The 13,428-nt window shown below is 43.8% G+C and overlaps 1 protein-coding gene across 1 annotated transcript in view; it reads left to right on the plus strand.

Moving 5' to 3' along the window:
* obscna (obscurin, cytoskeletal calmodulin and titin-interacting RhoGEF a) overlaps positions 1 to 13,428 on the plus strand; it is a 111,137-nt gene that overhangs the window by 83,094 nt on the left and 14,615 nt on the right. Inside the window, 13 exon segments of the mRNA XM_037535626.1 lie at positions 599 to 711; positions 882 to 1,063; positions 1,222 to 1,293; positions 3,796 to 3,996; positions 6,089 to 6,149; positions 6,233 to 6,310; positions 6,455 to 6,627; positions 6,777 to 6,803; positions 8,061 to 8,213; positions 8,308 to 8,353; positions 8,979 to 9,050; positions 10,990 to 11,411; positions 12,221 to 13,428. The exon segment at positions 12,221 to 13,428 is cut by the window's right edge and continues 327 nt beyond it. Of these exon segments, the coding sequence (XP_037391523.1) occupies positions 599 to 711; positions 882 to 1,063; positions 1,222 to 1,293; positions 3,796 to 3,996; positions 6,089 to 6,149; positions 6,233 to 6,310; positions 6,455 to 6,627; positions 6,777 to 6,803; positions 8,061 to 8,213; positions 8,308 to 8,353; positions 8,979 to 9,050; positions 10,990 to 11,411; positions 12,221 to 13,428 (2,808 nt within the window).

Raw genomic sequence — 13,428 nt, forward strand, 5'->3', positions numbered from 1 at the left:
ATTGCACCCACCTAACAGCACCCATGGAACCACCTGAAATACCATACCAAACACATAGTAATACCCTAGCGACAGCCTAACTACCTGGAAAAACATAGCAACCACTTAATCCCATGGCAACTACATGGAACACCATAGCAACCACATACCAACAGCCTGGCAACCACTTGGACTACCATAGCAACAACCTAGCCACGCACTAACAACCACAGGGAATACCATAATAACTGCCTAGCAACAGCCAAGGAAACGCAGAGGATACCATAGAAATATTTCGGATACCATAGTAAACAACTTGCAACACCCTAGCAACAGCCAAATTGCCTGAGAAAACATAGCAACCACTTAATCTCATAGTAACCACCAAGCAACTCCCGGCATCCATCCAAGATACCACAGCAACACCCTAGCAACCACTAGAGATACCATAGCAGCCAGCTAGCAACAGCCTAGTAGTAACCTTGTAAACCATAAAAACCACCTTAGAACACTCCAGCAACCAAATAGAATACCATAGCAACTACCTGGGATACCATTGCCACCACCTAGCGAACCTCAAATGACCATGTAGGATATGGTCACAATTGTATCTCCACAGATCCTCCTGAGGTGCAAGTGGCCATGGAGGACCTGTGTGTAAGACCTGGCCAACCTGCAACTTTCTCTGTTGTTATTACTGGGCAGCCCATCCCGGAGATCACATGGTTAAAGGTACAGAGCAGTGATACACACAGCTTTTTAGCCCCACTCTGACACCCTTGCAGCAGTTTCAGTTTGTTTGTTAATTCTGTCCAGAATTGACTACACTTTAGTGTGCATGTCAGTGCAGCCCTGTAATTGAAGAGATGTCCTTTAATCCTCTTTGTTTTCCATGGTTGCAGGACGGTATGAAGCTCTTCTCTGGTGAGCACAGTGAGCTGGTCCAGAGTGGAGCTCGCTGCTCTCTCACTCTGCTGGGTGTAGATGTTGCTGACTGTGGCACATACACCTGCACAGCCACAAACAACTCAGGACACGCCTCCTGCCACGCCCAGCTCACAGTGGACGCAGGTAAGTAACCCCAGCAGATCTGTACTTTAAGCAGAGTTATTTTTGGGAATAAACATAAAATAATTGCAAAGTGGCAGGAGAGCTTGTAATAATAATAATAGAGAATATGAGGCTGTTATGCACTGTATGCCCTTTTTCAGGTCCTGAGGAGTTCGAAGAAGAGCAAGAGAGAGAGCTGGAGGTGGAGGTGGCGAGACGGAGGAAGCTTCACTCCGTTTATGATGTCCATGAAGAGATTGGAAGGTAACGTCAACTCAGATCCTCTAGGGCTTAAAGATTAATCGTTCTTTATTAAAGCCACAATTAACGTGCAGCTTTCAAATTGTAACAGCTGCAAATTTTTAAATTATAGCCAGCTTTATCATAAAGGTTGTCTTAAGTGTTAAGTGGGGAAGTTCAACCTGAGAACACAGAGCTTCATGAACATCATGAACTGCCTGTAGATGAGTTAGACCAATCAGGGGCAACCAAACTTCCATGTGTTGTGACATCACAAACACAACTTACTGGCAGTCTGGCTCACTGCCTTCAGGGGTCAAGCCTCAAGCCAGAAAAGGTGGAGATTCTGAACATCTTGGCTAAAAAAACAGACATGTGTTAGGAAATTGAAACAGATTACACACTCGCAGATTAAAAAACAAGGGTGTGGTTTACTGAGGTTTAGGAGAATCACAAAGAGGGTAGTCTTAATAGTCCAAGGTCAAAGAGAGCATAATAATCGTAACCAAGATCAGAATAATCACAGCAAACAAACCGATAAGGGCAAATATGAACACAGGTCAAAAACAGGTCATACATGAAAAAGCTTAAGAAAGACAGGGCGCTCAATGCACAACAAGGGAGGGAGGCAATATTCTGCAATGTGTTAGTCTAAAAGCCTGTGCTTAAATACGGACTAGCTACAGAATGGTCATGATAAACGGGTGTGAATTCAGATTTCTGGTGAGGAGGAGCTTAGGAATGAATGTTTATTGGTGGATGGTGAAGAGAGGGGAGGCATGTGATCTTCGAATGCCTCATGGGACTTGGAGTCCTCTGCACAATCCATGGACTCAACTGATCCCACAGGAGAAAGACAACAGGCAAACACCCTAACAATGACCTGGATTGCCATTGCAACCACCAAGCAACACCCCTGGAACCACCTGATATACCATATCAACCACCTAGTAACACTCTAGCAACAGCCAAACTAGCTAGGAAAACATAGCAGCCACCCTTTGCAGCTATAACAGCTTCAACTCTTCTGGGAAGGCTTTCCACAAGAGTTAGGAGGGTGTTTATGGGAATTTTCGACGGTTCTTCCAGAAGCACATTTGTGAGGTCAGACACTGATGTTGGACGAGAAGGCCTGGCTCACAGTCTCCACTCTGATTCATCCCAAAGGTGTTCTATGGGGTTGAGGTCAGGACTCTGTGCAGGCCAGTCAAGTTCTTCCACACCAAACTGGCTCATCCACGTCTTTATGGACCTGCTTTGTGCACTGGTGCTCAGTCATGCTGGAACAGGAAGGGGCCTGTTCCCAAACTGTTCCCACAAAGTTGGGAGCATGAAATTGTCCAAAATCTCTTGGTGCTGAAGCATTAAGAGTTCCTTTCACTGGAACTAACGGGCCGAGCCCAACTCCTGAAAAACACCCCCACACCATGATCCCCCCTCCACCAAACTTTACACTTGGGACAATGCAGTGAGACAAGTACCGTCTCCTGGCAACCGCCAAACCCAGACTCATCCATCGGATTTCCAGACAGAGAAGTGTGATTGGTCGGGTCTCCACTGCTCTAGAGTCCAGTGGCGGCGCTTTACACCACTGCATTCCACGCTTTGCATTGCGCTTGGTGATGTAAGGCTTGGATGCAGCTGCTCGGCCATGGAAACCCATTCCATGAAGCTCTCTACGCTGTTCTTCAGCTGATCTGAAGGCCACATGAAGTTTGGAGGTCTGTAGTGATTGACTCTGCAGAAAGTCGGTGACCTCTGCGCACTATGCCCCTCAGCATCCGCTGACCACTCTGTCATTTTACGTGGCCGACCACTTCGTGGCTGAGTTGCTGTCGTTCCCAGTCGCTTCCACTTTGTTATAATCCCACTGACAGTTGACTGTGGAATATTTAGTAGTGAGGAAATTTCACGACTGGACTTGCTGCACAGGTGGCGTCCGATCACGGTACCACGCTGGAATTCACTGAGCTCCTGAGAGCGACCCATTCTTTCACTAATGTCTGTAGAAGCAGTCTGCAGGCCTAGGGGCTCGGCTTCATACACCTGTGGCCATGGAAGTGACTGGAACACCTGAATTCAATGATTCTGATGCGTGAGTGAAAACTTTGGGAAATATAGTGTATATTGACTACATTTCAAATGTTTAACTCACTAAGACACCAGTTTTTGCAGTGAGTAAAGTGAATTAGACAGTATGTTGACTATTTTCATACATTTTTAAATGTATTTTATGAATACATTTATTTTTGTATGGCACATTTCTTCACGTAATATTTCCCATGTAATATTATTTTAAAATAAATTTTTATCAAATTATATTGGGTCAATATGGCAATATGTTCTGAAATACATTTTAGTGTTTGCAGTGTATTTCTGCATGAACTGCAAGGTATTTGAAATGTATATGTAATGTTGAAATATATAAAAATACATAGCCATACATTTTTTCATATGGGAACAGATGTAGTTATTTATTTATTGGTAATCTTTTTTGCCATCCTGTTCCTCCTCTGTGGTTTGTAGGGGCACTTTTGGGGTGGTGAAGCGAGTCACACACCGGGCGAGTGAGGAGGTTTTTGCTGCCAAGTTCATCCCTCTGAGGAGCAGCACAAGGACCAGAGCCTTCCAGGAGAGAGACCTGCTGTCCCGGCTGGCTCATTGCAGGCTGGCCTGCCTACTGGACTTCTTCTGTACACGCCGGACCCTTGTCCTCATTACGGAGATGTAAGGGTCACTTCACTTTACCTTTACATCCATCCATCCATCCATCCATCCATCCATCCATCCATCCATCCATTTTCTAAACCGCTTCCCCGTCAGGGTCGCGGGGGGATGCTGGAGCCTATCCCAGCAGTCTTCGGGCGAAAAGGCAGGATACACCCTGGACAGGTCGCCACTCCATCGCAGGGCAGACAGACAGACACAGTCACTCATTACATTACATTACATTAGCATTTGGCTGACGCTCTTATCCAGAGCGACTTACAATTTGATCATTTTACACAATTGGCCTGACTGCATGTCTTTTGGACTGTGGGAGGAAACCGGAAAACCCGGAGGAAACCCACGCAGACACGGGGAGAACATGCAAACTCCACACAGAGAGGACCCCGGTCACCTGGCCGGGGAATCGAACCCAGGCCCTCCTTGTTGTGAGGCGACAGCACTACTTTACCTTTACATTACATATTTAAAAAACAACAAAAAATGGATTTTACAGAGTGTAAAAGGAACCCTGACTGACATGTAAGCCTCAATATGGTGTACAGACACCGACAGGCATAACATTGAGTACCTCCTTGTTTCTACACTCACTGTCCACTTTATCAGCTCCACTTACTGTATAGCTGCACTCTGTAGTTCTACAGTTACAGACTGTAGTCCATCTGTTTCTCTGATACTCTGTTACCCTGTTCTTCAGTGGTCAGGACCCCCATGGACCCCCACAGAGCAGGTACTATTTGGGTGGTGGATCATTCTCAGCACTGCAGTAACACTGACGTGGTGGTGGTGTCATCTTTTCTAAGAATGCAGAACACGGCGCTACCCAAGAGAAAAACTTGTGTAGTGTGTGTAGTGCTGTCACCTCACAGCGAGGAGGGCCTGGATTCGATTCCCCGGCCGGGTGACCGGGGTCCTCTCTGTGTGGAGTTTGCATGTTCTCCCCGTGTCTGCGTGGGTTTCCTCCGGGTTCTCCGGTTTCCTCCCACAGTCCAAAGACATGCAGTCAGGCCAATTGGACATGCTAAATTGCCCCTGTGTGTGAGTGACTGTCTGTGTCTGTCTGTCTGCCCTGCGATGGACTGGCGACCTGTCCAGGGTGTGTCCTGCCTTCTGCCCGATGACCTCTGGGATAGGCTCCAGCACCCCCCCCCCCCCGTGACCCTGAGGGAGAAGCGGCTGAGAAAATGGATGGATGGATGCATTCAGTGCAGCCATTTCATCACAGTGTGATGTCATGTTTTATATATTAAACAAAACATTTTCTGTAGGTTTGTACGTCATGTTTGAAATGTTTTGGACCTGTACACTATTTTACGTCATAAAAGCCTTACCAGTCAGGGTTCCTTTAAAAATTGAGTGATATAATTTAACTTGATAAGCGAGCATTATAAATAAAAAGTTGGTTTCTAAAGCAAAAAAATATTTTCTATGGAGATTCAAGACAGATTATATATCATTCTGTACACTGTACATTGTTTGTATGCTGCATAGGACAGTGAATGTGTTTACATGCATTAGATAATCCAATCATAATCATATTTCTTCAGTTATCTAATTATTCAAATGGTCCTATAAATAGCACAGTCTGATTTTCTTAGATCAGAGTAAGGTCTAGAAATCTGATAAAGATGCCGGATTTGAGCTCAGTAATCAGATTTCTCAGTGCTGTGAACTCCTACTCTGATTTCTTTTGGATTTCTCAGTCTGCGCATGTTCTAAAACAGATGGCGATGCTGCTTGCTTATTTCTGGTGCTGACTACATGCTCGACGACATGAAGGATTTAAATACTCTTCATCTTCTAGATGATGTATCTTCATTTTTTTGGATAAAGTGGTGCAATGTTTATTAAAAAAAGCCATACGTTACGTTATGTGAGCAGTAGTCCGATTACTGTCTGACTAATGTAGACCCAGAGTTTTCCCATTATCTGAGTACTCAAGTACGCATAAATGCCTTGATCAGATTACTGACAAAGCCAGATTTTCTGCTGTTATCAGATTATTAAATGCATGTAAACGCACTATGTGATAGGCTGTTTTTAAGCTCCCTGTAATTTCTTTAGCAACTTTAGGCAAATTCTCTGTTTACAGCTGCTCCACTCAAGGATTACTGGATCATTTGCTACTAAAAGGACCCATCACAGAGCGTGAGGTAATACAAGTCTAAAGGCAATGATAAATAATATCTACTCAATTTTATTAAGTTTATAGTGAGTGAGCTGTATTGATTATCAGGTCCGGATGTACATTCAGCAGCTTCTAGAGGGGATTGGATATATTCACAGCATGAACATCCTGCATCTCGATGTCAAAGTAAGTCAATACGCTAAAACATTCAGTGGCACCTGTAACACACTGCAGCGTTTTCTCCTGAAATCATTAGCAAATTAATTAAGCAAAATAAAGTACACATGCTATTAAATACACTTGACCAGTGTTTTATTTGTTGTCCTGCAGACAGACAACATCCTAATGGTGTCCCCTGAGAAGGAGGAGCTTAAAATCTGTGACTTTGGGTTCTGCCAGGAGATTGACATTTCCAGACATCAATACAGTGTTTATGGGACTCCTGAATTTGTGGCCCCTGAAATTGTCCACCAGGAACCAGTGACCACAGCAACAGATATCTGGTATTTAATCCAGCTTCATAGATGTAGTCGAGCAGTGGTCTTTCATGTAGCCTTGAATCAATGAAGCCTTGCTGTTTATGAACATAATCCATTGTTGACGTATGACTCAGTTATTTACTGTAATTTTTTATTTTTATTTTTTATTTCAGGTCTGTTGGTGTTGTTTCTTACTTATGGTAAGAACAGTAGCCACATATACGTGCAGCCTGATAATCTGTTAGTAATCCAACTAATAGCTCAATCGGAATAGAATACGTCTGTATAAACACATCAGTCAGGATAGTCTAGCCCGATAGAGGCCATTCTTAATACAATTTCCATCCGATTGAACGAGGTGGGTAATCCTGTAAATAATCCATCAAATAGAAGGATAATAATATCCGTGTAAATGCCTGTATCTGATTATATTCCCTATCGGAAAGTCCATTCTGCATGTGCGTCGCGTCACAGTGAGAGTTTATACCGTCCAGCACAGCCGAGCAGAAACTGGTCCGCAGAGGAGACGAAGTTCATGCTCTGATCTTTAAAAGACGGCGGTGGGACGGACGTCCAGCTTATGTGTCTCCTCTCAGCCTTCTTTAATAAGGACATGTGAAGGACATTTTCCTGAGTCTGACATCATTTTAAACAGTTAAAAACACAAGCACTGCTCACTGCTGCTCATCTCACCCTGGACTCGCAGGATGCTGGTTGTCATGGTAACGTCTACACTAAGCGGTTCTCTACGCATGCACATCATTTTGGATTGGATTACTTGTAGTGAGCAAGTAAACAAAGATTTAAACAAAGACTCCACAACACACACTAACACACCACCACCACCACGTCTGTCACTGCAGCGATACAGAGGGTCATCACAGTGGCTCTCCATGACAGTGAGTTTGCCAATGCTTGAGCCGAGTGCTGTAAAATAGTCAGACATTTCGAAGGAAGTCCTGCAAACACAGCAGAGCTGAAAGTTCAGCCACGTTGTGGTCAAGAAGAGAGACACTCATCCAGGATGTACCCATGCGCTGGAATTCAGCTCTCGAAATGATAAAGCGGCTCCAACGGAACAAAGACGCACTGAAGGCACAGCAGAAGCAGTTTAGCCCTGCCTTTCACTGGCGTACAATTCAGAGTTCTTTTACGTGTTGTTTCTCCCCCAAAAATACAAGTAAATACTGTTTAAACTTCATGATTAGTCATAGTTATTCACAGCCTATTACTGTGATTAATTTGATTATTTGTTTGATCAATTGACACCACTAATAAAAACACTGCTCTCATAATCTTTAGACTCCTGTTTGTATAAGTTTCCATATAGACAGGAAAGCCCTTCTGTAAGTCACTGTGGATAAGAGTGTCTGCCAAAAGCCTTAAATCTAAATGTAAATTTGTGTTTATTTAGAAATGTGGAGGTGCTGTTGTTAGCTGTGGTTTTGTGTTGACAGTCTGACAGGCCATTGCCCGTTCTTTGGAGAGAACGACCGTGCAACCCTGATGAAGGTAGCAGAAGGGGTTCTGTACTGGAATATTCCAGAAGTCAGCAGCAGGAGTGATCATGCACAAGATTTCCTACACAGAGTTTTACAGCCAGACCCAGAGTAAGATGCAGCAGATCAGTGTGTGTGTCTGAAGTTGTATGTTTTTTGTAAGTGACTGGTTAATTGGTAAAATGACTTGTTTCACTTTTCTCAGGATGAGACCGTCAGCATCAGAGAGTCTGAGTCATGAGTGGTTTCAGGTAAGCTGCAATACAGATGTCTCAAAATATGAGTTGGACTGTTTAAAAGCAGGGCTGAATAAGGGGAGGCATCTCTTAGCTCACAGACAGCATGGAGAAGTTAAGAGTTCTTCAACATTTTAAGCTGCAGATTGGAAAGATTTGGCAGCCGGCTTCACATGACTTGGCTCAGACTGCAAGGAAATCGGATTTGTTTCTCATATCAGATCTTTTGAGACGACTGTCTGCACTGTTATTTGCAAGTGATCAGATCGAATTTGTGTCCAGATGTCGCCAGTAACGTGGCTATGCTGGTGATGCGGATTCAAAGCATGCATGCAAGAGAGATGGAGGAGCATCATCTCACCCTCCAAACTCTTCAGAATTCTCTGGCATGAGCTTGAACCTTTACATTCTTCTTGAATCCCAGCACTTCTGTCTCTCTGGATGGACATTGTTTGCTGCATTGCGAGTGACGCCCGTCTCTAAAGATCTTTTTGGAATCGCATTTCAAACCATCTCCAAATGTGGTTTTAATGCAATTTGCTGATTTGGGCTGGCAGTCTGGCGTCATGTGTTAGCTGGGTGGGTTATTGTATTGATTATAATGCATTGAAATTTTTATCTTTATCTTTTTTTGGTCCAGTGTGAAGATGTGCAAGCTGACAGTATTGATACAAGAAGCCTAAAATCCTTTATCTCTAGACGGAAGTGGCAGGTGAATCTATTCTTTATTACTGTTTGTTCTTTCGTGAAGTGTTCAGATGGTTTAACCCCTTAACTTGCTTAAATTTTTCACTCCTACAACTTCTTACTTCTGGCTGGCTCGACATTATTAAATATTCCCTAATATTGGGGGGGGGGGGGGGTTACTGGTTCTTTGTTGGCTGGCTGCTAACTCTCTCACCGTAGTGGTTTGAGAAATGAGTAATTGAGTAATTCACTCTTTTCAACTCTTGGGAAATAGTTTTCAGATTTATAAATCTTCTACAGGATATCCCAGGTATCCCAGACATAGTTACAAGTGCTAGGTTATGAAGCACCAACTGGGTGAGCTGATTTGCAATAGTGCCCCCCTGAGGCAGACCAGTGCTGCTCCTCTAGTTAATAAAGAATACCAAAGGCAGAAGCTCACTGATTGTGTGTGAAAGAGCTAAAGAATAAACTTTCCCTCTGTTTGTATTTGAGCAAGCTGTTTTTTCCCAATTGGAGAGCATAATGTCATAGTATATAGATATTTCCGGGGACCCTCCTACCACGAGTAATTGGAACCCCTAACTTAACACATTTACCTGTAATACTCACGTTAGATTAGGTTGGGAGCTAAACTGTGCAGAGTGAGTAGAACACCAGCAGCCAGTTGCACCAGCTGCTTGTAAGTTTGGTTGGACGTCCATCCTAAACCTTGAGAGTAGTTTTGATAGTAGCGATGCAGAAATTCATTCTCACCACAGATACTTACGGTACATCTTAACTAACAGTGGTTAAAATGATCGTAGATCAAAATACTGTCACACAGAATAACGTTTTCACTCTGCAGTCAATCAGTAACGATACCTGACATGAACAGTAAACATCACACGCATGATCACCACACACAGTGAATTCACTCAGATTTCTTTTCATGCTACATTTACTTCACTGAAGCTATGTAGGTCACATCATATGTGTTTACTGATGAGCACTGATGGAGCTGCTCTTATTGCTCTGAACACTGTTGACTTGTGTACTTGAACAGACTTGCCTACCAGGCTCTGGAACAACCCTTTAAAAAAGTGTCTCCGGTTCCAGACACAAAGTAGGACTCAGGGCTCTGTTCCTGTCTGTGTTGTGTGCAGCTAGAAGGTCTGTGATCTTTTCCATCTCGGATTGATGAAAACAGGCATAATCTAACCTGAAGAAATGGTCGCCGATGCAAACCGAGACGTATTTCGTTTTCTTGCATGTTTTCCCGTCAATTAAATCAACCAGACATTAAACTGATTTTTATGACAGAACCTACACCTGCGTGTCAATTGTAGCCTCTGAAACTCCTTGAGAGCACCGGTGGTTCCAAAACGCACTTCGTCATGTTCTTCATAACGTTCATATTCCATAAGCTCCATTCAGAAGCTGGGCGTCGTGTGAGGCTGTAGCTCTTCTCTCCAGTCTAATAGACGGTGATGTCATTTTAAACCCTTATAATAAAAGAAGCTGAACTTTGTTTTTCTACTGAAAGTCGAGCCGTTTTTCCCCAAATCTGGGCTCTAAACTATAAACAGACAGCGTCTCTTCAGTGATCTGCTCTGGAAACATCACTTTTAGAGAACAACACAAAGAGCGGCGGAGATTTTTGGCTTTCATCAGTAAATTGTGAGCATATAGTGACATGTGGAGATCAGAAAACACACGTTCTGTTCTCCTAAGTGGTAGGTGAGACTGTAAATTAGCGCAGACATTCTGAGCGCAGATACCCTTAACCTACTAAACGACCACAGGGCAAGTATTGAGTATATTGAGTCAACCATAATCAAGAGTATTTTAAGGGGTTTAAGGGGTTAAACTTCTCTTCTGCCCCCTGTTTCTCTTGTTGCCTCTATTATTCTCTTTGTTCCTCATTTGCCTTCTACTTTTCTGCATTCCTCTCTCCCCTTGTCTCTCCCTCCCTCTCTCCCCAGCGCTCTCTGACATGTCTTGGATCAGTCCTGACTCTGCGACCAATCCCTGAGCTGCTGGAGGCTCCACTGTCTGAAGTTTCTGTCACAACCCCTCGAGATACTCATGAGCCCAGCAGCACCTCCCTCAGCAGCACCTCCTCCTCTGAGTATGATGAGGCTGATGCGTGGGGCTTCTTCCAGCAAGCCAGCCAGGAGGAAGAGGAGGGCAGGGAGGATGAAGTTGAGGAAGAATACAACTCATACGTTTGTCTACCTGAAACACCAAGTCTGAAGATAAACGAAGAGGACAGAATTATGGAGCAAGCTCAGAGAGGCATGGTGGTAATGCCTTTAAATAAGCCATCTAGAGGGTCACCTACGCTGTCCCCAGAGCCGGCCAGCACTAAGAAACAGAATCAGAGTCAGCTTTATATCACATCAAGGTATGTGGCACATATGAGAGATGTGTCTTGGATGGGTGCACTTACATGCTAATTAAAATGCAGATATAATTAAATGGAGATATGAAAAAGAATAGTAAATATGAGAATGTGGACATATCTGGCAAATCTTAGAAGACATAATAATACAGAATGATATACAATATGTTAAGAGTGTAGAGGTGTCATCTCTGACCTCACCATGATTTGATATGATTTTAAGTAGGAGGGGGGAGCTATATGAGACTGGAGGAACTATTTAATAGAAGATAAATAATACAACAATATAGTTTTTTAAATAGTTTTTAAATTTGGAAACAACCCAAGAATTGTATTTTCTCACTCTCACAGCGTCGCACTTCTGGCTGTCTCACCGTTATTCTTGCTCCTGGCTGACTCGCCAAACTATATGGCCACAGTCTCTTACTGCAGAGATTTCCTTGGGAAGTGTTTATGAAACATGTTTCTTTTAAGATGTAAATAAAAAAATTATCTATCTATCTATCTATCTATCTATCTATCTATCTATCTATCTATCTATCTATCTATCTATCTATCTATCTATCTATCTATCTATCTATCTATCTATCTATCTATCTATCTATCTAATAGTTCCCACAGTTGTTTATGCCTTCTCAGACTTTTTTCATTGAGTACATTTCAGTGAATAATATTACAGTCAAGTATAACCTTTCCTAACATTTCACAGTCAATGCAGTTGAATCACCACCTTTTAGATTATTGCACTGTGATGCATCAACATGTTACAGCGCTACATTGTGAAATACAAATGATCAAATCTTTTTTTGCAGTGTGAAGCTGAGTAATTCAATGCTGGCCCACAGTGAAGGTGGTTACCACAAGGAACAGGATATCGGCCCATCCCTGTGGCACCGTGAACAGGACGAAGGCTTGGACCTTGGAACTCCCATCCCGCGTGGGAATGTGATCAAGAGTACCTTCTATAGCAGCTCCCAGCAGCTTTCCCCCATGTCCGCTCGTCATATGATGCTCAGGGACAAGCTTCACGTAAGGAAACAGGAAAGAGGGCGCAAGCCGTTGCGCTCCAGCCTTTCTGGGAGGCTGAATGAACCACTCATAGAGTATGTGGAGGACTCTCCAGATGCCGAGGCTGGACGTGGCCAGAGGAGAGGGTCAGTACATTCGGGTACTATGAAATCCAGCTCATTCGACTGTGGAGTGGGTCCTGCTCATTCTGATGTCCGTGTCCAGAGGAGGAGCAGGTCTTTGGATGAATCCACGAGACGACCAGCTGTTTCAGATGAGCAGAGGAAGTTGGGAGATGATGAGGAATGCATTGATTTAGGCCATGAGGATGAATTCAATGATGAAGAGGAAGATGAAACCCCAGAGATGTTGGTGAGAGAGATGTCACAACATACAACTGTGACTTCACAAGGTTCAGGACAGCAGAGGATGCTGGGAGATGATGAGGAAGACATTCAGTTAGGCCATGAGGATGAGTTTGTTGATGAAGAGGAAGCTGAAACCTCAGAGATGCTAGCAGTAAAGACGTTACGACGTTCTTCAGTAGCTCCTCTGACACTGACATCTGGGTTTGTGGCGAAAGTAACAACAGAGACCCAGAGGTCTAGCATGGATGAGCAGCCAGTCAGCACACTGTCTCACGTAGATGACAGCCAATCTCAGCCTGGGGAGGAGAATGTTGTTGGTTCTCAGCTGAGTCTTGCTGAGTCTTCTGTCCTTGAACATGACTCAGAGGCTTCTAGCAGACTGGGCTCATTTGAAGGACTCGCTCCCACTTATCTTCCAATCTCACAAAGACACCATAAAGAGTATGATGAATCAGATGAGCGACTGGGTGCACTATCATCTGGAAAAGCCTCAGAGTGTTCTCTTTTACAGGACTCTGAAGATGAAGACATGGAGAGGGTTCTGAGGTCCCTCCGCCAAGAGCACCTCCAAACGCTACCAAAACAGTGCACACATAGCTCTGGAACAAATGACACAAACAAGAACATTACATTGAGGCGAAGCT

The sequence above is a fragment of the Pygocentrus nattereri genome, chromosome 28 (genome assembly GCF_015220715.1).
Source record: "Pygocentrus nattereri isolate fPygNat1 chromosome 28, fPygNat1.pri, whole genome shotgun sequence".
In the NCBI taxonomy this organism is placed as follows: domain Eukaryota; kingdom Metazoa; phylum Chordata; class Actinopteri; order Characiformes; family Serrasalmidae; genus Pygocentrus; species Pygocentrus nattereri.